The sequence below is a fragment of the Bacillus rossius genome (assembly GCF_032445375.1).
Source record: "Bacillus rossius redtenbacheri isolate Brsri chromosome 9 unlocalized genomic scaffold, Brsri_v3 Brsri_v3_scf9_2, whole genome shotgun sequence".
In the NCBI taxonomy this organism is placed as follows: Eukaryota; Metazoa; Arthropoda; class Insecta; order Phasmatodea; family Bacillidae; genus Bacillus; species Bacillus rossius.
In genome coordinates this window covers 4,298,501-4,323,368 of record NW_026962013.1, presented here as the reverse complement: position 1 = coordinate 4,323,368, position 24,868 = coordinate 4,298,501, and the positions used below count along the sequence as shown (strand labels likewise).

The 24,868-nt window shown below is 42.1% G+C and overlaps 1 protein-coding gene across 2 annotated transcripts in view; it reads left to right on the top strand.

Annotated features, from left to right (window-relative positions):
* Positions 1–24,868, top strand: part of LOC134543305 (rootletin) — a 57,823-nt gene that overhangs the window by 2,364 nt on the left and 30,591 nt on the right. For both annotated transcript variants that reach the window (XM_063388233.1, XM_063388232.1), the window contains exons 2-13: positions 1,798–1,971; positions 5,091–5,227; positions 7,380–7,545; positions 8,803–9,012; positions 9,546–9,698; positions 11,511–11,692; positions 13,997–14,108; positions 14,912–15,148; positions 17,272–17,408; positions 18,718–18,878; positions 20,449–20,579; positions 21,119–21,286. In XM_063388233.1, coding sequence (XP_063244303.1) covers positions 1,798–1,971; positions 5,091–5,227; positions 7,380–7,545; positions 8,803–9,012; positions 9,546–9,698; positions 11,511–11,692; positions 13,997–14,108; positions 14,912–15,148; positions 17,272–17,408; positions 18,718–18,878; positions 20,449–20,579; positions 21,119–21,286 — 1,968 coding nt within the window. The remainder of the gene's footprint in view (positions 1–1,797; positions 1,972–5,090; positions 5,228–7,379; positions 7,546–8,802; positions 9,013–9,545; positions 9,699–11,510; positions 11,693–13,996; positions 14,109–14,911; positions 15,149–17,271; positions 17,409–18,717; positions 18,879–20,448; positions 20,580–21,118; positions 21,287–24,868) is intronic.

The following is a 24,868-nucleotide window of genomic DNA, read 5'->3' as shown; positions in this document are numbered from 1 at the left end:
GATAATAAATTGAAGCATTATTGCAATCAGTAAATCACGTGACATAATAATTCAATTACACATTCACTTTAAATTAATAAAATCAAATATATTCCATTAACCAGAATGTGGCTTCGCGTGTCCCCGGCTATCATGGCGTATGTTCATGTGCGTTGTTGCTGCATTTACATTCATGTACTTGAAATAAGTTTTGATGTTTTTTCAGAGTCTGCTGAAAACCGTGGTGATGTAAAGATTAAATAATTTACAATGTCATGTAATGTTGGTCAGGGGTATGTTGCACAGACTTATAAGGTCTCCTTCAGCGGGTTGCTGGCATGATGTTCGAATCTCAGCTCGCTCACGCATCATATGCACTTGCAGGTGGTCAGAAAGAAAAGAGTCACGTTGAGTCGAGCGTTGAGTCGAGGAGTTTCCTCGATCTTCTAGAGGGGCGTAGCCCCTGGACACGGACAGTATCAAGAAAATAAAAGATATAAAGAAATATTTGTTTATTAAATTTGTTGTCATTGCATCATTGTACTTTGACTTGTCTGATATCTTTCTCATCCTTAGGTATATGAAATGAGACCCTAAGATACAGCAGCGATGGAATGCACAGGTGGGGGAACTGGAGTACTCTGAGAAAACCCATCTGCCAACTACTCTTGCCATTTTATTTGCAGTATAAAAGTATAGATATCGCCCTGCTGGGAATATAACCCTGGATTGCATTGGTGGGGGGCAGGGCTGTCGAGAGAGACTAAGGGCTCGGGGGAAAATAATTTTTGTCAGGTACCCTCCCCATTACTTAATGTACAAATGTTCAAAACCTACAATTTGAAAACAAAAAAATCCTAAAGACTGCAAAAGTTACTGGGGATAACTTTAGATGTGATCTATGCATATTGTATAACTTGTAAGTTTTCCAATGAATTATATTAATAGGAACAAGATTATACAGTGAATTGTGATTAAAGATAAAACCGAAATAACACTGCGTAGCATTGAAATGCAAGTTAATTCACCATATAGCATTGGAATGCAAGTTATATAATAGAATTAAGTAACATTTAACCAAAACTGAATTCAAATCATAAAAAGAAGTAATCTTTTAATGTTTGAAATTGAAGGTATGTAATTTCCAAAAAAAAAAAAAAAAAAAAAATTGTACTAAAGTGCATGGATCAGAAAAATTAAAATTTTTATTTGTTTTATGGTGCATGCTCTCTAAATTATTTTCATTATTTTAAATGTATCTGTTTTAGATTAATTTAATACAAATAATATTTATTGTAAAAGTGCAACATATATTAATTTTTACCACAACTACTTTGGTGGAGTGAGAATTACAAAATAACTTTTTTATAAAAATAAAAACAATAACACGGCAATCTTCTGATTTAAGAATGAAATTGGACTAAAAATAAAACCATAAAATCTTTTCTATACTTATATATTAGCACAAGACTTGTAATTAATGCCCTACATTCAAGGGTATAAAAAATGTCTCGAGACTGAACTGGGCCGCCCAGGCCTCAGGGATTTTGTTCCCCCCCTGTTCTGCCCCATCGTTGACGGCGTTGGGGTCGTATCGTTTAGTGATATACTGCCTTCAGACTGTTGTGGTGCCAGCTCCCTGCTGCGGGAGATTGCGGACGGCGGTAGTGGGTGTGTGTGGGCGCAGAGGGCATGAAAAATGTCTCGAGACTGAACCGGGCCCCTCAGGCCTCAGGGATTAGGTTCCCCCCCTCTCTGCCCCACCCTGGATGGCGGTGGGGCGGGCCCCCTGCTGCGAGAGCGTGCGTGTGGGCGCAGATGGAGGCCGGCGCGCTGCAGGACGCCGGCGCGGCGCCAGAGCTGCTGGTGCGCCAGAACCAGGAGCTGCGGCGCCGGCTGGAGGACGAGGCCGCCAACTACCGGCGCCGGCTGGAGACGTACCGCACCGCCCAGCAGCACCAGGCCACGCTCGTCAGCCGGCTGCAGGCCAAGGTACGCCGTCGCCTCCCGCGCTCCTGGAGGCGCATCTGTGCCGGCGAGGCGGGATGACAACCGCGACGCTCGCTGGTGCTTCTAGTTGCGAGGCTCTGCGCTGGCGCGCAGTCCTCTTATATGTAATGCAAGTTCCTTAAGAACATTCAACAATCTGTACGAGTTTTTTCATGCCAAAAACATTACCCTGAAAACACATTTTTTTTCCAGCCATTTTAACTCTTCTAAAAATACAGTTTAAAAGGGGGGTTGTCTGTAAAGTCGGTTTACGGACGATAATTTCACGTGATAACGTCATAAGAAAACATTGATGAAAATTTGCATACTTTTTTTAATTTTCAAATATTATTTACAGTTTTTTGCAAATTTAAATTAAATAATTTGTTTAAGTATAATCATGTACAATTAGCTAAAAAGCCCGCCTTAACCTGTTTGATATTGTAGAAGATTTTCTCGCATGGTGGTTGGCCGGGTCTTGCACGCTCGGCTCAGGCGAAACGTGACAATTGTTTCGTGCGTGAAGCCGGCGTTTATCGATTTATAAGACGTTATCACGTCAAAAACCTAATCCGGGAACAAAACTACTTATTGGTTCTCGGCGAACTCTTAAATGCTTTTCGTAAGCAGACCCCACTCGGATATCTTGAGTAGTTTTCAAATTGTGTGGTTCTTCCGGAAGCTCTGCGCACCACGTGTGTGCCCGGGTGGGCGGGGCCCCTAAGCACTTTTCACATTGTCGTGGCATGAAAAGTGGCCTCTGTAAGTCAACTCCCAGTCCTTCCTTTAGGAGTGAAGTGTACACGAGGGGAGGTGGTGGGCTAGCTGGACAGAAGTGCCGGAAAACATGTAATACCAACTTCTAGCTAGGACGTAGCTTTTCAACTAAACTTCATCTTTACTCACGGGCATCTCCCCAATATTTTCAAGTACATCCAGTGGTTTTATTTATGATATTTTCATGTTTATAAAATACATGTATTTACAGTGATGACATATAGTAGTAGATCAGGTGTCAAATAAAAATTACATACAAAGCATAGTTTGAAAATAAACAGACATTTTATACTTAACTCGACGGAGGTACTAGCATTTAATTAAATAAATTTCTTTTATGTCTTTCCCCCAAAACCTTTTGTGCCAGAGACACCCATGTCTTTTACTTAATTAAAAAAAAAAATTCATACTGCATTTCCTTTATCCTACTAGTATTTCAAATGTGAAAGTTTGGATGTTTGTTTCTCATTCTCAACTCAACTGCTGAACCAGTTTGGATAAAATGTGATACAGAAGTAGCCCATATACTGGACCAACTCTTAGGTTATATGTCATTACCTAATTGGACCCTCATAGGGGTGGTTTTATGATAAAAGATATGTATTTGAAGTTAATCATTAGTAAGTTAGATGATAATGTATATGAAAAATAAAAGTACAATAATTACTGACTAGCTTCTATCCAATAATTGTGTCCTTTTTAAATAAAAATAAATAAACTTTAGCTCCCATTTAAGTAAGAATTTTCACATGAGGACATTTTGAAAGTGGTGATGAATTTTAAACTCTCCCTGATTTGTCCATGGCTAACTACATATAGGTTGCCTGCTTGCGACAATCCAATGCTCAAAAATTATTATTATTATTTTGAAATATAATGCAGCCACTCTGGGCAAATGCATGAGAAAAACCAATGGGCTACAACCAACTTGTATATCAAACGAACAAAGTCGTAAGGCTTAAGGTAGCCCGTAATGTTAGAGAATTTGTAAATGTGTGGGATTACTGTATGGGAACACATTTCAATAGCACATACATGGCAATTTACTGGTTGAAGAGACTTGGATCCAAGGATGGAGGGTGCAATGACTCACCCCCCTCTACCTAAGCACTGGCCGAAGTTCATTCCCAATAATTTTAATTCCTGAATAGAATATATTTTGTCTAAAATGCATATATATAGACACACACATATATAAATATGTAAATTTCCAATTGAAATATGTCCAATAAAAATAATAAAAAAGATAATAACTATACAGTAAAAATTTTTTTTTAAGTATTGTAATTTTCATTACTAGTAGGTGTTTGTTACCTTAAAAAAAGTTGTGCAGAAACTACAAAGTATTAATTTTTAATGAATTTTATACAGTTGGGCAGTTTAATGAAATTCCTATTCGAAAATCAGGTCCAAGCTCGGTTTTGTTATTTTATTTTCAAGTCTTTTTCACTTTTATCGGCAAAGTATCATTACATAGTTTAACCTTTTGCTCTGCGGATCAAATGATTTTATAGTCAATGTAGCTGTGGTGGGTGTGTAGTCACATTAAAAAAAATTATTGATTGATATTGAATACTGGTCCGTAAAACTAAAAACATTTATTTATTGTGAACGTTAGTGACATAAAATGTGTTTATAAATTTTTTTCAAGTGTATTTTCAAAGATATGTATATGAGCGAGTTTATGTTCCCGTATGTATAATTTACGTGCATTATAAATTATTATTTGATAAATACTAATTTGTATTTTATTTTCGCTACAGTAAATTTCGGAATAGTTCAGTGTCTCGAAACAAGAAGAAGTATAACTTGTGACGTGCGTGTGTAAGTGAGGAGATTCCCCCACTCCGCTCAAACCAAGCCACCAGGGAAAATCTCTCTCCCCCAATACATATTTATCTTTCAGCTCGGGCGGAGATATAGCAGGATATGACTGAAGAGACCAACAGGGGTCAAAAAAAAAAAAATTTGCGGAGAGGGAAGCCTCCCCGGTGACAATCTTGTGAAGATTTTCTGCAGCTTTCTTTCTAGCGTGACGCGAACCTGGGAAGTGACAACAACATGCGTTTTGGATTTTCGAAAAAAATTTTTTTCTCTTCTCCGACCGTCGGCATGTGCAGAGTAGCATTTTCGAGAACATTTCCTCACGAAGACGCGATTGCCTTTATGACAGAAAAATTAAATCTCCTTCCTGGAGGCAGAGGAAAAAAAAAATATATCACAGCTACAAATATGTTACTATTTTTTTTATAAAAAGCATTTTTTTTTCTCAGAGAAATGTGTTTTTTTGGTGCCTGTGCAAATATGGCTATGCTATGTTGTGGGGGGTGCTTGCGTGCTCGCAGGTGCTGCAGTACAAGCAGCGCTGCTCGCAGCTGGAGGGACAGGTGCTGGAGCCCCCCGCCATCCCCTCCATCGCGCTCGCGCCACCCGCGGGGGACCTGGACTCCGCCCTGCGCAGGCTGGACGACGAGCGCAACAAGTGGGTGCTGCCCCTTTCCCCCCCCCCCCCCCCCCGTCGTTCTCATTTCCGTCTGTAGTTAGCATCTTCCCACGCTTTCTCCACCGCCAAGCACCCCGCTTTATCACATCTACGTATCTTGCATACTCCTGCAAGACATCCTACCATTTAATAACAGTTCCACGCAGTGGCGTAGCCAGGATTTGTGTATGGGGGGTGTTAAGAAGCATGGCGCCCCCCCCCTCCCGTATTAAAGCGGGGGGTCCGGGGGTCCTCCCCCGGGAAAATTTGGATTTTAATGTGTAAAATAGTGCTATTTTAGCAGTTTTCTGTACTTAAAATTAAATATTGTAATGGTAAAATTTTTTATTAATTTTTAATATGAAATTTGTTTGAGTTATGAATAAGAAATTTAATTAAAGATTTGGTGCTAAGGGGGGAGGGGGGGGGGGTTGAACCCCTAAACCCCCCCCCCTGGCTACGCCCCTGGTTCCGCGTAAAGTACTCACCAAGGGGTGGGTCTATAAAGTCCCCAAATACCGTAAAATCTTTAGTATTCGAAACATTAAATACCCCAAGGAAAAAGATGTGTAGAAAAATTTTCTGAAGAAAAGAAATTTAATAAATTCAAACACAGGCTTAACATCTTTGGTTGACAGGGACTTCATTATTAATCGCTACAGAAGCTATAGAAGAAATCCTCTGGGAATGTTTGTTATGGACGTCTGAAATTATTTATATTTTTTTATTAAAAAAATAAAAATAAAAAGTTAAATTGTTTGAAAGTTTCTTCTTAACATAAATTTCTGTGTTTTTTTTTTACTCGTATATTGTTTTATTTATAACTCTTGATTTTGATTCTAGGCTCATATTTAAAAATCAAAATTAGACAGAATTTTTAGGAAAACTGTATCTGAACCATTACTAGTACTGTCATTAGCATGTACCATAATTGAGGGGTTGTTTCAGTTATGTTGAAATGAGATTTCACTGCAATTTGTATCAGCTACAGGCAGTTATTTGTAAGGGGATCAATATTGACATTTCGAGAATGAAACTTGAGTTGGCAGGCTCTGTAGCGATGTAGAACTGTCGCGTGGGACTGGCCATGGAGCATCACTGCAGCGCGACCAGGGTTGGCTGAGTTAAACCACAATGGTTTAAAACATTGTACTTTAAAATCAAGTGGTTTTTATAAAAAAAAAAATTTTAAATTAATTTATTTTTAAATAGAATATCTTAGTTTTTTCCCTTTTAACTAAATGTCTTATTCCTTTCTAATAACAACAAAAGTTCGGTCATTATATTTCTCGTGATTTTCAGGAAAAAAAAAAAAGTCATAGTATTCAAGATCTTATCATTTAATTTGCTTGAATAAGTTGTAAATTGTACCCAACTAATCATTCATCTAAAGTTTCTGTGGGAAATCTTCGACTGTTTTTAAATCCCCAATCTGCGGTAAGCATCCAATCTGTGGAGAATCCAACAACCTGTGGGGAAATTCCCTTTCTTTGGTTAAGTCCCAGTCAGATGTGCAGATTTTCCGGACTTCAGTACTTTGATGTTACAGATTTTCTGGTTCAACTTGAGTGGCAGAAAGCGGGATGTTATTATGGCTCTCGTTTGAACATGCTGAGAACCAAAATAACAAACTTAATAAAAAAAAGCTGGTCCAAGCCAAAAATATAAATTAGTTTTTTTTAAAACAACAAAAAAAACCTAATATTTTCCAACACTGTGTTACATGCTTAAAACTAAAATAACAAATGTAATAAAAAAGTTTTTTAACAAAAAAAATTAATATAAGCTAAATTTTAAAAAAAAAAAAAACCTGATATTTTCCGTTACTATGTTACAGTGTGTTTAACGTACGTTTAGCCCCATTGCCGTGACTTCATTTGAACATGCTGAAAACCGAAATAACAAACTTAATAAAAAAAACTACTGGTTTAAACAAAAAAAAAACAACCTGGTCCAAACCAAAAATACAAGCTAGGTTTTTTTTTTTTTTTTTTAAATAAAACCTGATATTTTCCGACACTACACTGTGTTGCAATGCGTTTGACGTACGTTTGGCCCCGTCGCCGTGATTTCACTTGAACAGTGTTGAGAAAGCGAAACAAGTATTGCAGTGTGTTTGAAGTTGAAACGAAGGGAGGTGGTGGTGGCGCAGGGCGGAGCGGCTGGCGCAGCTGAACGGCGCGCTGAGGGAGCAGCTGGAGGACTGCCACGCCAGCAACGAGGCGCTCACCGCCGACCTGCAGAAGCTCACCGCCGAGTGGGAGCAGCTGCGCGAGGAGATGATCCTCAAGGAGGACGAGTGGCGCGAGGAGGAGCGGGTCAGTGCCTCCCGCCCCCCCCTCCCGTCCCCGCTGCCGTCGCAAGGGTCGACAGTGTTTCAACGACTTCAATGCTCTTCATTGAGAGACAAAAAAATTGTTAAAGGTTTAATTGTTTATTTACTGCACTCCACATTTTAAAAAAAAGGCATGGTGAAACCACATTTGAAAATAGGCTTTGGTGAAAATACTTCAGCTGTTTTGCCTGGGGACTATATAAAATCAGTGGCAAACAGGAGCATACGCGGAATTTATTTTTCGTAAGGAAAAGGGGTTCGAAAGAACCACTCTGTGCATCGTTTGCATTCAAATCCTTACCGTTTGTTAGCGGTAATGATGTATATTTTTTAGGATTTCATGGGGCTAGATCCTTTCATCCGTCCCCCCGCTCGGCCGGGCCCCACATTGTAGCAAGGGTCGCTGGCAAGGTCGACAGTGTTTCAACGACTTTGATGCTCTCTATTGATAGACAAAAAATTGTTAAAGGTTAAATTTTTTTGTTTACTGCACTCCACATTTAAAAAAAAAAGGCATGGTGAAACTATTAATTTTAACAAGTTATTCACTCGGTAATAAAACAACTATCTCATTTACTTGCACACAGCCCTCCTTTATTCTCTTTCTTTTTTTACACATTTGACTCTCTCCTGCACACCTTCATCTGTTTTTCCTGCCAACCTTACGGAATTGCATTCTACAGAAACCACATTTAAAAATAGGCTTTGGTGAAAATACTTCAGTTGTTTTGCCTGGGGACTATGTATATAAAATCAGTGGCAAACAGGAGCACACGCAGGAATTTATTTTCGAAAGAAAAGGGGGGGGCGTGGGTCGATAAAACCACTTTGTCCGTTGTTTGCATTCAAATTCTTACCGTTTGTTAGTGGTAATGATGTATTTTTTTTTAGGATTTCATTAGGGGCTAGATCATTCCATCCATCCCATCCGCTGCATATATCCTGGGTGGCAAATACTTGCTTCGCTAGCAGTGGCGTAGCTAAGGTGACTGGCGCTCCTGGCCAGAACTGAAAATGGCGCCCCCTCTTGGATTACAAGAGAGTGGGGGGAGGGTTCAGTAACCACGAAACCATCGCGGCGGCGCCACCCCCCCCCCCCCCCCCTACTTCGGCGCACCTGGCGGGGGCCATCCCTGCCACCCGCTTGCTACGCCACTGTTCGCTAGTGTCAGTTTACGCATGATTAAATGGACGTGAAGGTCACCACAAGGTCGGGGAACGCGCGTGGTGGCATGCGCAGGCGTTCAACGACTACTACACGATGGAGCACAACCGGCTGCTGAACGTGTGGCGCGACGTGGTGGCCGTGAAGCGCGTGTTCGCCGAGGTGAAGGCGTCGACGCAGCGCGACCTCACGCGCCTGCAGTCGGACATGTCAGCCGCCACCTGCGATGTGGCCTCGTGTTGCGGCTCCATGCTGAGCTCGCTGCGCACCGCTCCGCTCGCCCGGGTGAGCCCCGTCCCGGTCCCATGCACGGTGGAGACGTGTACGGGCCGGGAGAGTGACTGCCATGCACAGTGGGGACATGTAGGGGCCAGGAGAGTTACTGCCATGCACGGTGGGGACGTGTAGGGGCCGGGAGAGTGACTGCCATGCACAGTGGGGACATGTAGGGGCCGGGAGAGTGACTGCCATGCAGGGTGGGGACGTGTAGGGGCCGGGAGAGTGACTGCCATGCACGGTGGGGACGTGTAGGGGCCGGGAGAGTGCCTGCCATGCACGGTGGGGACGTTTAGGGGCCAGGAGAGTGACTGCCATGCAGGGTGGGGACGTGTAGGGGCCGGTAAAGTGACTGCCATGCATGGTGGGGACGTGTAGGGGCCGGGAGAATGACTTCCACGCGCGGTTGGGACGTGTAGGGGCCGGGAGAGTGACTGCCACTCACGGTGGGGACGTGTAGAGGCTGGGGGAGTGAATGCCGGGCACGGTAGGGACAAGTAGGGGCCTGGAGAGTGACGGCACTGAGGGGGGGTGGGCGACAGTTCCAGCAGCAGCAGCACCAGCAGCTGGAGCAGGAGGCGGTGCAGCTGCGGGCGCAGCTGTCGGCCCTGCGGGCGGAGCACGACGCCACGCTCGCCGACGCACGTGAGCGGGAGCAGCGCGCGCAGCAGCTGCTGGCCGACCTGCGCGCCATGGTGAGCCCGCACTCGTCGCCTTCCTGGCGACTTTGTGTCAGCGAGGGGAACCTTCGATCCTCACTTCCATTTGTAACATGTCCGAATTATCGCCTTCGTGTCAAATCAGGCTACGTTCGTGCATGTATTTTTTCCTCTTTTTTTTTCTTTTTTTTTTTCCCATTTTTTGTTGTTCTAAAATGGATTTGCCCTTTTTTTGTTGGGGATTTTTATGTTGTTTGGTTAAAACATTGGCAATGCTGATGGAAAAGTCATTTTAAAATGTGGTTTGGTTGTGAATATTACAAATTAGTGCTATCGTGAGAATGGTCGGTTGGTTAGGTTAGCTATATTAAAAATGTTTATATATTGTGGATTGTTGGTTAGGTTAGATAGCTTCATTAATAGTTTTAAACATGGAGTTAGGTTAGTTACATTTAAAATACTTTAAACTGATGGTTAGGTTAGGTATAGTATTTAGAATGTTGTGGTTAGGAATTGCAAATTAAAAATATAGCTAACTTAATTAATCTATTGCCCTTGATATTTTTTAGTATTTGTATTGTAGCGTACCTAAATTAACCAACTATTCACTTGATTTCATAGTGTTTTTATTTTAGTTGACCTAACCAGCCGTCCACTCTTTTATAGCTTGACAATTCCGTAATTTCTCAGTCACTAAAACCCTTGAAAGACAACCTAGACTTGTACATCTTTCCTGGGTGTTTTTATCCCAAAAAATACTGAAGTTGCTCAAGCGAATGGCAAATTTAGTTAACTTTGGAACTGTTTGGACCAAGGAATGGACAGAAATCCTAGTTACATGAAGGTAAATATCCGGTTCAGTTGAAAAGGCTGTGTGAATGGCAGGCTTCCCTTTTAGTGACAATAGCATTAGCAGGAAGGATTCGAGATGCACAGATAATCAATTGCCAAACCAAAATTAAAGCACTACACATCAGATGACAAAATTTTGGTTACTAAAGGAATTTAAACTCCGTTCAACATTTTACAAGGACTCTGTAAAAGTTTTATTTTATTTTTTGAAAGTTTGCTTATACATTGTATTCCTGCTAATCTGAACTCCACTAATCCAAAAATCCGGCTAATCCAAACATGTTTATAGTAGAAATAAATATTTAAACAAAAAATCATATTAAATTTAATTTTTGAAGATTAGGCCTAAATATCAACATGTTTAGTGATTTTTAGATTTTAAAAATATTTAATTTGTGGTAGTGATAACGAAAAACTTTGAGATGATATTTTTTACTACATGCTGTTGCATTACGACCATTATTTGGCTTATCTGAAAATATGGTAATCCGAACAGTTCTCGACCCAGTGGCGGATCCAAGGCGGGGGGGGGGGGGGGGGGAGACACCAGGGGCAATTCTCTCCCCCCCCCTTCCCCCCCGAAAAACCAGTTGTCTGCTACATTAATATTGCCGACAAAAATGATTGTTTCTGAAACCAATAAAATATTTTAATATAGTTAATGAATTGTAGAATCATAATATCTGGTGGTTGGATGTTATGTGTAGTGTGAGTAAATTAAATTCAAATTAAATTCAAATTTAGTAATTTTAAGACATTTTTTCTCTGGCTACTCTGGAATCCTAGAGTGCAACCCCTCCGAGGTGAACCTCTGGATCCGCCACTGTACTCGACCCCAATTAGTTTGGATTAGCAAGACTGCACTGTACATGAAAGTGAAGAAGTAGGAAATTTGCACAGCTTGTATTCTGTTTGTGACTGGAATGACTAAGTTGATCAGCTGCCTCCGGGCAAGGCGGTGCCGGGCGCTGGTGCTGACACGGTGTGTGCGCGCAGGAGGAGAAGTGCGGGGAGGCGGAGCACGGCGCGGGCCAGGCGGCGCGGCTGCAGGAGGAGATAGAGCTGCTGCAGAACGCGCTGCGCGACATAGCGCACGCCGTCATCCAGGACGCGGAGGGGCGCGACGCCGACCTCGCCCCGCACCTCCACCTCACACCCTCCGGGCCCGTCCCGCACAGGTGACGCTCGGCGAGCACGGCACGGCACGGCACGCGTGGCCCTTACACCCTCGCGCGGATCTGGTCTGCTGCACCAGCTATCATTGACCAGGGGCGTAGCCAGGGGGACGGGTTTTAGGGGTTAAACCCCCCCCCCCCCCCCTTAACACCAAATCTTTTATTAATTTCTTATTGATCAGTCAAACAAATTTCATATTAAAATTAATAAAATTTTTACCATTAAAATATTTAAATTTAAGTACTCAAAACTGCTAAAATAGCACTATTTTACATCTTAAAATCCAAATTTTCCCGGGGGAGGACCCCCGGACCCCCCGCTTTAATACGGGGGGGGGGGGACATGCTTCTTAACACCCCCCATACACAAATCTTGGCTACGCCACTGTCAGTGACCAAACACACACCCGCTGGTTTTGTCCCCAACAGGTGATGCTCAGCGTGCACAGAATGGCACAATTCGTGCCAGTCACAGCACGCATGTCCCTTCACCCGCGCACAGATCTATTCTCCTGCACCAACTATCAGTGATAAAAAAAACACATTGGAATAAAAAGTTTTGTGCTGTTGTCAATCGTTATCAATTAAATGTAAGCATAGCCATAGTCCATTAAAAATTGCAAAAGTAATTTTCAAAGAAAACTTTCATCCTTATTTCAGCACGTCATCTTGCCAACCATTATAAGTTATCAAAATGCTATTTTGTTTTATTTTACATATTTATCTTCACATCAAAATATGTCAGTTTTTTTAATCTAAAAAAAAAAGAGTTAACGGAAGTTTATCAGCAGTCTCTAATTTGCCATTGTGTGTTATTAACTGATAGAGCTCTCAGAGGCTGTCCATGCAAGGGCCTTTTTATTTTCTGTGTCTATTGGTTTTTGAGGTTTTTTCACCTTCATTGCCTTATATTCAGTATTATAAAGATCTTTTTGTTTTGATAATCCTCATTATTCACTATTGTAAAGCTAAAGTATGTTGCATTTGAGGTGGTTGTGGTTTGCAGTCAACCCATATTTTAAACAGTATTATATTAGAATTTTTATTTTATTTGAGGTAGTATAATAGATACAATATTAGTTATATTTGAGATAGTCTTATAGTTGAGATAATCTTATAATCCAGGTTGTCTCATAATCATGGTTCTCTTATAATCTATTGCTTTTAACCAGTATTGTTCTTTTATGTTTTATGTAGCTGCCATTTTTTTACTGTTTTTTTGTACATGGAAAAGAGTACATAAATGTATTTTGCCTTCCATTCAGGCATTTAGGCTATTGTTATCCAGCATACACAGTATGTCCCTATTCTAAAAAGTCAGGGAAAATTCAGGGAAGTTGAAATTGGTCAGGGAAAGTCAAGGAAATTCCTCAGTGATAGTAATTTGAGGGGAAAATGTGATGCTCTGGTATGCCATCACCCAGACTTTGAACACTGTTTTTTTCCCCAGATGGTGTTTTTGTTCATAGTCACACACACTGTAAAATGGCATATGCGAATTTCTGTTTGAACTAGTACAGCTATAGGGATAGCTGAGGATGGAAGGTCTTTATTTCTTTCAGAAAATTGCAAAGAATGTAAACAATATTAAAAATTTAATTAGGGGTATTTGAAATTTTTGTCACAGAAAGTCATGGATAGGCCAGGGAAATTTTTCTACAGATTTGCGTGGACACCCTAATGTAGTATTTTTTAAATAGAGTATGAAGATGTGGGGGTTTGTTAAAGTTGACAAATTAAGATAATTTTTGATAACACTCGAACTTGACAAGGAAAAATTTTTCTGTTAATGTTCAATATGCACAACAGCTGTATATATTTTTGATTCACGGTACGAGACTTTTGACAGAGATTCCATTTGCCACACAGCTCGTATACTGTATCTCCGTTTTGTTTTTTGAAGTGGTCTCGGATGTTGAGGTAGATCAGAGACTTCATGTGCCTGTACACGTGGTCAGGGCCGCAACTAGAGCCTCTGGCAACCGGGGCATGAATGGATTCATGCGGCCCTCCCCTTTTTTTTTTGCACATTCCACACCAAAAAAAGCGGATGTCCGGAGGCCCTCCCACGAAAAGAAATGGTGCTACTTAAGCATTTTCCATACCTACATGTAACAGTTTCTGTGCTACTGTAACTTCCATGCAAAAAACCTTTCACCAGTTACCGGTTGTAGTGGGAATTACAATGCAAGCGATTTCGGCGCCCCCCACAGCTTTGCGCCCGGGGCGTATGCCCCGCTTGCCTCCCCCTAGTTGTGGCCCTGCACGTGGTGGTGGAGGAGGTGGTAAGAGTTGAGCCCTCGACAGGTCGCCCAAGCGCAGCCAGCGGACGCCCACCTCGCCGGCGTTCACGGAGAGCACCATCTCGGCCGTGCAAGCCGCGCTGCACAAGTACCAGCTGCAGATACACGACCTGCAGGTGAGGCTTCGCTCCCGCCTGTCGACCAGGGCCGTCGGGAGAGACTCAAGGCCCCGGGGGGCCCTCTGTTCATCACTAAATATTTTTCAAACCTCGTTCTTGACGTGACAACGTCTTATAAATCGATGAAAGCCGGCTGCACGCACGAAAAAGCATGACTCGTGGTCATGTTCCGCCTGAGCCGAGCGTGCAAGAACCGGCCAACCACCGTGCGAGGAAAATCTTCTGTAATATCAGACAGGTTAAGGCGGGCTTTTTAAAAGCAGCAATTTAAAAAAAAAAAATTTATATGACGTTATCACGTAAAATTTATCGTCCGTAAACCGACTTTTACGGACAACCCCCCCCCTTTTTTTAAAAAAAACATTCTTCTCTTCAAAAGACTGTAAACATTAAAGTGTTACCATGACCGTGCGCATATTGTACAACTTGTAAGGTGTACAGTTACATAATTCCATTCCTGGTAATTTCACAGTCAGAGGGATACTATTTAAGTTTGAAGTGGGGGCAAACGGGGGCAAAGAAAGTGCTGTGTAATCAATTATTAGATAATAAAACTGCTTAAATAGCACCATTTTCCACCTTGAGATACAAATTTTCCCGAGGGAGGACCCCCGGACCCCCCGCTTCAATAGGGGGGATCGATGATTCTTTATAAAAAGCTATATTGCCCCCCCTTTTGGAAATTTAGTTTTTGCGCCCCTGGTCACGAGCATGTGTGTCTGGCTTCCGTGGGCCCGGATTGCCGCAGCTGACGCGAGTACTGCCACCCTTGTGACGCGCTGGCGTGTGGTGCCCCCCAGACGAAGCTGCAGTCGGCACGGGAGCAGCTTCAGCTGGCGCGTCGGCAGTGCGAGGGCGCGGAGGAGGGCCAGCGCGCCCAGGAGGCCCGCGCCGGCGAGCTGACCGTGCAGCTGGACGCGTGCCGCGCCCAGTGCGCGCAGCTGCTGGCGGAGAAGGGCTCGCTGCACAAGAACCTGGACGGCCTGCGCGCGGACAAGCAGGCGCTCGACAGGAGCCGGCTGGAGATGATCTCCAAGGTGGGTCGGCGTCATTCGGAGTGTCCGGCGACACGGTGCCGTGCTTGCGTTGTCTTGTGCGTCAACATGGGTGGGTCGCAGGGGCTTAGCCAGGGGGGAAGAGGGGGGGGTGTTTTGGGTGTCCAAACACCCCCCGAAATATTAAAAAAAAATATATATATATGTACTTATGACAAAATTTACGCTTGTCTAGCACTTAGATGAAACTAAGAAAGAACCCTTGAGCCGATAACCCTTAATATTCAGCAATGAGTTTTCAACAGTGTCTCGTTAAAAATATCATAAAGTCGGGGCACAAATTTATGTTATTTAAATCCAATATTTTAATTACGAAAGTGCTTAAATAGCACTAAATTGCACATTAAAATCAAAATTTTTCTGGGGGAGCGCCCCCGGACCCCCATCCCTAGTACGGGGGCAGGGTGTAAGTAAACACCCCCCGAAAAGAAATCCTGGCTACGCCCCTGATGGGTCAACTCACGATTACATTTGTGGGAAACAAGTACGCGTATTTTTTTTTATGACAGTTAAATGATAATATAAAAACTTTTATGGAATAAAAAATTTTTTTTAGAAATAACTCGAAATTCAATGTTAAATTTGTTAAAGAGTTGTCTTGCACATATTGGAACATAGTGTATTTATGAAATGTTGTAAAATAGCTATGAATCCTGTGATCGAACCTTTTTATGAAAGATACTGCATACTTCCTGCTGAAACGTGAGCATGACAATTTTTTTTTATTGAAATTAGATTTTATTTGAAGAGAACAATGCATGTATGTTTCATTTTTATCAGAAGCATAAATTAAAAAAAATTTAAATGAGGTAACCACAATTGCAATTTTAATGGTTTGTATTTGTTTAAAAAATTTTAATTGTGCGACCCACATCCGAAACTAGCCCTTTGCAATGATCTCACTCACTGGCTAAAATTTAGTAACAGTTTTCAGGTAACAGTAACGCTTGAACTCGGCTTCTAGAGAAGAGTTTTGTGTGTTTGTACGCACGTCTTTGACTGCAAATGCAAGTGCTCAAAGAACAATGATGACTTACACTCAGGCCTTGCAACTGCTGGTGCATTTAGCCAACAGCTCTCTCCATGGCCATAAACACTGCGCATAGTGGTTAAGGGCCCATCGCACGCACCATTGCACACACTGTTCTTTGTTCGGAGGAAGCATTCTCATTTTGACCGGAGGACCACACATTCACTTGTGATGTAATAAATCATATCCACGTGACTGTCCACACACGAATCACCATAATAGTCCTTTATCTCGCAGCCAGAATATATGTTCAGGATACACCCATTGTCCTTCACAAGCTCGTTACCTGCTCACACCATATTCCATACATAACCAACTCATAAAAACAAAACAAAAAAAAAAAACTCATTTTCCACAATGGCGCCCGGTAATGGTATCTTTCAAAGGGTTGGTGTCACCAACAACTCAAAATTTTATTTTGGTCACAAACATCATTTTCAACCTAGTTTATAGTGTTTACACACACCATTTTAAACCTATTTTATAGTGTTTATACACAACACGTTGCCTTAAAACAAAACTCGTCTTTTACAGTCTCTCTCTATGCTAATCCATTTTCATCAGACAGAGCTAATGGCTTGCAGCACACGTCATTGGTTTCTCTAATGTTGTCACTAGCTCATATGGTAGTGTACAGAAACACATGGGAATTGTTTTTAACCGAAATGATTGTCATGTTAAGTATTGCAAGTAAATTAATTTTATTGTTCCATAATTTAAATGAGACACCACTATACCGTTGGATCACACCAGTTTAAATGTAGTTATTTACTCGATGAATCAAGAGAAATGACACACATTTTAAAAATAAAATCTTTCAGTCTTCAAAATTACTTGTCTTAAAAAACTTTTCTCCCAAGTTTTTTCTTCAAAGTTTTTTCCCAGTTATCATATAGGTCTAGAGGAAGGCAGTGTAGAGGCCAGAATAAATGAAGATGTAGATTGTGATGTTGAGTGAATTTGCATTACTATACAGAATCTCCCATTGAAATGAATACATTTTTAATTTCGAACACTGAATCGCGTGTGAAAGGGGGTGCGACGAGACCGGACGGACGCGTGTGTTGTTTTGCAGTTGGAGGCCCTGGGCGCAGAACACGAGCGCCTGCAGAAGAGCCACTCGCGCCTGCAGAAGCAGTGCGACAGCTGTGAGGACGAGAAGGCGTTCCTGCAGAGCGAGGTGGACCGGCTGATGAAGGACGCCGACGTCAGGTACGCTTGGAACTTTTCTCAGGCATGCGTGAACCCTCAAAAACAAAACGTAAAACCAAGATTTCACGGTGTTATATAAAATGCAACTTTCGTCATTAAAAATAGTGAATTTTGGCTTTGTCGTCATTAAGAATTAAACATGTGTGATAATAAGTACATATGAAGCACAATAATGTTGATCAACTGCTACAAAAATTTGTGGTAAAATGCTTATAATGTGTACATAAAACAGTAACTACATGTATTGATAAGAGTAAGTTACACAAAAAAAAAAACCGGGAATCAAATCATTCAATGTTTTAATGTTTTCTTAGTTCATGAGAAATATTTTCAGTTTTAAATTTTACTTTTTGTCACTGTTTTTATTAATTCAGTATGTACTAATAATAAATAATACGAATTAAAATAAAACACTGTTAATAACCCAAAATCACATGTTTCTCCTTAGGCCTTTAGCCATGTCTGTATGTATCATTAAAAAAAAATTGGGCCAAAACTAATGATTTATGAAATTGATCCTATATTTTAACAGACAAAATGATGTAATCGAGGTGAATTTTGTGTTCTACTTTGCATTCTGATGTCATGTTGTGTGTTCTGTGTTTGGCGGTGTAATGACTTCATTTTAGCTGTAATTTCGGTTTCATCGCTATTCACTATGCAATCTTGCCTCTACCCATAGCGCATAGCTACTTGCATCCACTCTTGAGTAGTGCGAAGCTTGTTGTTACCATGCCCGGCACGTAACCTGAGGGGATGTGTCAAGGCTCACTCCATTTTCATCACTGTACACATTCGTTTCATATTGCAAATATTTCACATTTTCACCAATCACATGTCCCTCTGCTATGCTCAAAACGGCCATATCGAGGGGAAGACAAACATTCCCAAAAGATCAGATTTTAACTAAAACAGGAGGAGCTATCTCCGAGTACATGATCATAGTTAAGGGGTCAGAGTCCCAAATCACAGTTGTTTACAAACAACCACGAACATACATTTTTCAAAAACCTATAAGCAGGCTTGATATCATGGGACCTGTATCACAGGCATTGGGAACGAAAAATTGTCCAAGTCTCGAACCGCACGCAGAGGCATTCACTCCTGCCAGATTCCCGTTTTACTGCCACTTTATCGTAAATCACGCACGCAATATTTTCATTCCCGGACACACAAGAGCGGCCTTGAAAGCCAGGAGACTAACCTTGTGTCGGGTGTCGCGACTGCGGGAAGGGGTGGGCGCGGAACCACGAGCCGGCGTGTCGGGAGCAGCACGGGGGAGCCGTGTGCCATGTGCCGTGTGCCGCAGGGAGAGCAGCCTGCGGGCGGAGGAGGAGCGCTGCAGCCGGCTGCGCGAGGAGCTCCTGACGCTGCGCGAGGAGATGAGCCGTGCCAACCTTGCGCGCGACCTGCTGGAGCAGCACAAGCTCGAGACGGACGCCGTGCTCAGCCAGCTGGAGAAGAGCAGAGGTTCTCTCGTCACTTCCTTTACCAACCTCCCGTCTCGTCCGTGCTGTGTCCTGACGCCAACACTGTAGCAAAACACTCCCAAGACATTCACATCTGAGACAACTGATGCAGCTACATTGTTTTTAATAACGCATGTTTTGTCCGCAGCCAAAAAAAGTGCTGTCTTATATAGTTGGCTATATGTATATATAAGGACTTATACAGTAGACTCCCGATTATCAGGGTGCGGATTATCCGGTTTGCGGATTAACCGTGCCATATTTCACTTCCATAAACCATAAAAACGAAAATAATTTTTTTACTTTTTTTTTTATATTTGTAATCTATTGACGTGACTGAGCATTTTATGCTGTGATTCTCGACGAATAATGCTGCCAAACATGGTACATGCATAGTTGGTTAGTATTAATATGCGTCATGAACTTCAAAACAGCAGGAGCAATCATAAACGCACCCCTGTTAACCGCGACCTGTGAACCGGGCTCAGGTTAGCGCCGACGCGGCGCCGCTGCTGCGTGACTCACGCGACTGATACTGGCTCGTGTAGATTTGAGTCAGCATTTGCTTTGTGTGGTATTGTTTTCTGTAGGAATATTTTGACAGTAATGTCTAATAAACGCAAACGAGTGGTACTCAACATTAAAACAGGCTGCGCTAGTGGCTTATCAAAGCAGTAACGCACTTTGTAAACAGAGTCGGGAATTACGTTAACAGGTTAAATAATTTTGTGTTATAATACAACACACTCAAGTTTTTATGTTATTTTGAAATCCTATTAGAAATCAAATGTATCTTGTATATTAAAAGCATTATTATTTTGTAACTGAAATGTTTTTAGCGCCTACTTAGGAATGCCTAGCCGTATTATGTAAACAAGGCGTTTCGTGATTTTTTTAATTTTAAATTTAGACTGTTCAATACTGTTTTGTAATTTAAATATACGTTGTTTAATCGCTGTTTTATTATTAGTGCAATGTTTTACTGAAACGAATTTGGACGTTGCTATGAGGGGCGGGTGTTACAGTGTTTGTATCGACAGTCGGGATTAAAAAAAATTAATTAAATCATTTTTTCTATCGTCATCGCTTTAACCGTGTTTTTCGATTATCCGTGGGCCCCTTGCCAGTTATTACCCCGGATAATCGGGAGTCTACTGTATTTAAAAACAAGTAACCAAGCTGACCATTTTTTTTTTGTTTTATTTCGCCGAGGACGTGATTTCTTATTTTGTTACTTCCCGGCTAACCACATACTATACTATTTTAACTATTACCTTACGACGATACATAATTTTCTGAATATTTTGAGGGCACCCAACTCAAAAAATTTTCTAAACTAACTTATTTACAAACTCCTAACTCCTAACAGTACCAATGATACATGTTAATCAAATTTAATTGTTTTTTTTTTCCCCTTGGTAGAACAAAGTGTCACATAACAGACGTAGGATAATTGTGATCTGCCCGGAATCACGCAGAAAATACAGCCCGAAGCTGGGTGAGGCCTGGGAAGTTGAAGCTTGGAGCAATCACGTGCTGGAGCGGGCGTGTGTGTGGTTTGGTTAACGCAGGTGACGTGGAGCTGGACCTGGAGAGAGTGATGCTGGAGAAGTCGGACGTGCAGGAGGCGCTGGCCAAGATGGAGGCCGTGTGCGTCGCTCTGGAGCAGGACAAGAAGAGGCTACAAGCAGACCTCGCCAAGGTGCCGCCCCTCCGTCTGTCTGCCTGCCCGCGATCCTGGCCGTCCCCGGTCCAGCCTCTTGTTCGTCCGACTGCGATGAGCACAGTTACCTCCCTACAGTTACATCAACATTAAAAAATAAAATTAAAATATTACCATATTTACTCACCTATGGGTCCGCCCGTTTCATGCAGATTTCTCGTTTAATAACATGAACTACGGTTAACAGACCTCAAAACATAAGACGACCTCACGTGTGAGAAGACTTCTAATAGAATACCTCGAATATATGGCCTCAAATATAAAGTAACTTCATTTTTATGACAAATTTCTAAGCAAGTAAAACTAACATTTAAACAATTTTGAATGTTTGAATATAAATTAATTTTTTTTCCCCTCAAATTTAATGTTATTTTACTCAAAAGACATTATAAGCAGTCCTAAAGTTTTAACCCATATGAAGTCCTTTTTGAAAGGAACCACTTGTAACATAATTAGGTACCCTACGAGAAAGTGTCAATTAGTGTGTATGTTTTGCATGTGTGTTGGTTGTGTCGCAGTTGATGGAAGAGAAGGGCAGTCTTCAGAGCCAGTGTGCGGATCAGCAAAATGACTTAGCATCCCTGCGGAAAGAAATCCTCCAGGCGGAGCAGACACGCCTCGACCTGGAGTCAGACAAAGTCTCCCTCCTGGAAAAAGTAAAGTTCCTGGAGATTGAGAAAGAGAAAGTAAGTGAGAGTTCCTGCAGTTCTGCTCAACCTTTGCAGGTTTCGCTTTTTTTTTAATATTAATGTTACCCTATTCTTTTTTATGAGTCAACAAACAAAGGATAATTCACAACAGCGGCATTCACAAATAGTGATTAATATAGTGGTTACCATAAACATTATGAGTTAACGTACACTGTAGGTAGGTACAGTGAAAGTCCGTTGTAACGAATACGGTCTATAACGTAAAGTCCGCTATAATGATAATTGCCATTGGCACCGTCAGTTTTGCATATGCTGCATAGGATAAAAATTTCGGAAATAACGAATGCAGCTTGGGCTCATTTTCGCTATAGCGATAGATTACACACCTGTAATTTTGCTCTAAAACAATGAGAAAACATCTACAATTTCCTTAATAAATGAAAAACAGCTTCGCACAATTCCACGCGTCCGGCAAACGAAACAATGCGCATGATGTGGCCGTCTTGGCAACACCGCACAAGGTGGGGCCCCACAGCGAGCATAGCTTGCCTCGCGGCGACGCGACGAAAGCAAGACAGGGACCCGCTGCGAGCATTACTTATTTAGAATCACGCCGATTGTAGGGGAAGCCTACAACTCACATAGTTTCGGTTCCCTACCACGTTCGTGCAACTTCGGATTTCTCTCAAAAATTGAAATTAAAAAAAATCGAAGGGTTAGGTTAGGTCAGTCACAACATGCTTTTTTTCATTGGAAACTTCTGATTTAGCGGCTGAAGTGGCGTTAATACCAAAACGCAAAACTTCGGAAATATTCGGAAATTCTTGCAGGGAACCGAAACTATGTGAGTTGTAGGCTTCCCCGATTGTAGCCCGTAAATGAGCATAACTCGTCTCACACTTGCATCGTAAGCGTGCGGGGAGTTGACGAACACGGAACTTGTCAAGCTCGTCTTTTCTAATCAAAACGAAGCGGCGTCTGAAGATGATGACAATAATGACGACGAACCAAGTGACGTATCTGTTCCGTCGAAAATGTCAATGATGGAGGCACTTGACACAATCAGTCGTTTTTATCAGCATACAAATGCTACGACGAAAGATTTTATGAACTTCCAAGAGGTCCAGTCGTTTAATTTTGTCCAAAAGTCTAGTGAAATCAAGGCAAACGAAAATTGATTCGTTTTTTAAAAAGTGATTTTTAATTTTGTGTTATTTTTCAAGGGTCTGTACGAGTGATTATTTTTGTGTTACTGACCAATTGTCGGAAAAATTATTTTATATAATTTGTATGGTTGTCCAACGTAATTAGAGATTTTTTAAATTTTTTTTTGTATTCAAAACTCCGCAAATATGCACCCGATATCATCAGCTTAGTGCACATGTCTCCAGCAAACCAGCTGCGGTCAAAGCGACAGGAAGCGGCCGGCATGACCTTGCGTGACCCCGCCCGCCCGTCCATGTAAACAAACAGCTGTGCGCTTAGCCACGATGCGTGACGGCCTAATCACGGCCACGCTGTCTCATATTTTGCAGTCGGCAAGTGCTGATATAGCTTAAAAATGTTATTTTAGTAAGTTTTATGTATATTTCCTTTACTTTTGTTGTGAATTTCCATAGTAAAAACAAGCGAGAAAATATATTTTAAAAATGCTACAAAAATAAGATTTTTTTTTTTAAATTTCGTCTATAACGAAAATTCGCTATAACATAAACTTTTGGCGCCGTTATAAATTTACGTTATAATGGACTTTTACTGTATTTGGCTAAGCATGCTGTTTTTGGTTTTGTGATTATGTCTGATTGTCAGTGTGTATTTATACCTTTGACTGTGTGGGTTTCTGTATTTGCATGTTTCTGTTTCTTAAATGTGGGTCTGTCCATTTCTGAGTGTATTAGTTTATATGTGTGTGTATCTGTTTTTGTGTGAATCTGGTTGTTTTTCTTTGTGTATCTGTTTCTGTGTATTTGGTATATATTGTTTGTTTCTTTGTGTGTCTGTTTCTGCATGTCTTTCTGTAGGAATTTGTTTGCTGACCTGTGTGTAGATACATGACAAAAAAAGTTCAAAACAAATTACGATTTATGCTCTTTAGTGCTTCCCAAATCTGGTATACGTCTTTGAAGATGGAACTAAACAACATTTTTATTCTAGTATTGTAAATAATGGAGAAAGTATCTAAGATTAAACACATTAAACACTGAGCATCTAGATTATGTATAGTGGAATGAAGTTCTACAACAGCAGTATATTTTCTTATTGTCAATAAATTATTTCATTCAAATAATAGGGGTTGACACCTTTATTTGCCGATTATATCAATAAATAATTTTGTTACAGTGACAAAATTCACGGTGGTTGTAGAACTTCATTCAATTAAACATAATTCAGGTGCCCAGTAATCAATTTTAAATATTTTAATTACTATTCACATTAAAAAATGCTGTTCAGCATTAATTTCAGAGATGTTACCACCCTTGGGAAGCACTTTAGACCATTAGTTGTGATACGTTTTCAACTTATTTTGTTGTGATGAACCGGCAGCCGAAATTTTACGGCTGTATTCAGACATGTGTATGCGAGGGGCGCTGCCCAGGGAGCTGTTGTCGGGTGTCGGCGACGCTGTATTCATACTCACCCTGTCGGCGACGCCGTATTCATACTCACCCTGTCGGCGACGCCGTATTCATACTCACCCTGTCGGCGACGCCGTATTCATACTCACCCTATATGTCTGTCTCTGTGGGTACGCCTGTGTGTATGGGGGTCTCACCTGTGTTGCGAGGGGCGCTGCCCAGGGAGCTGTTGTCGGGTGTCGGCGACGCTGTATTCATACTCACCCTGTCGGCGACGCCGTATTCATACTCACCCTATATGTCTGTCTCTGTGGGTACGCCTGAGTGTATGGGGGTCTCACCTGTGTTGCGAGGGGCGCTGCCCAGGGAGCTGTTGTCGGGTGTCGGCGACGCTGTATTCATACTCACCCTGTCGGCGACGCCGTATTCATACTCACCCTATATGTCTGTCTCTGTGGGTACACCTGTGTGTTTGGGGGTCTCACCTGTGTTGCGAGGGGCGCTGCCCAGGGAGCTGTTGTCGGGTGTCGGCGACGCTGTATTCATACTCACCCTGTCGGCGACGCCGTATTCATACTCACCCTATATGTCTGTCTCTGTGGGTACACCTGTGTGTTTGGGGGTCTCACCTGTGTTGCGAGGGGCGCTGCCCAGGGAGCTGTTGTCGGGTGTCGGCGACGCTGTATTCATACTCACCCTGTCGGCGACGCTGTATTCATACTCACCCTGTCGGCGACGCCGTATTCATACTCACCCTGTCGGCGACGCCGTATTCATACTCACCCTATATGTCTGTCTCTGTGGGTACGCCTGTGTGTATGGGGGTCTCACCTGTGTTGCGAGGGGCGCTGCCCAGGGAGCTGTTGTCGGGTGTCGGCGACGCTGTATTCATACTCACCCTGTCGGCGACGCCGTATTCATACTCACCCTATATGTCTGTCTCTGTGGGTACGCCTGAGTGTATGGGGGTCTCACCTGTGTTGCGAGGGGCGCTGCCCAGGGAGCTGTTGTCGGGTGTCGGCGACGCTGTATTCATACTCAC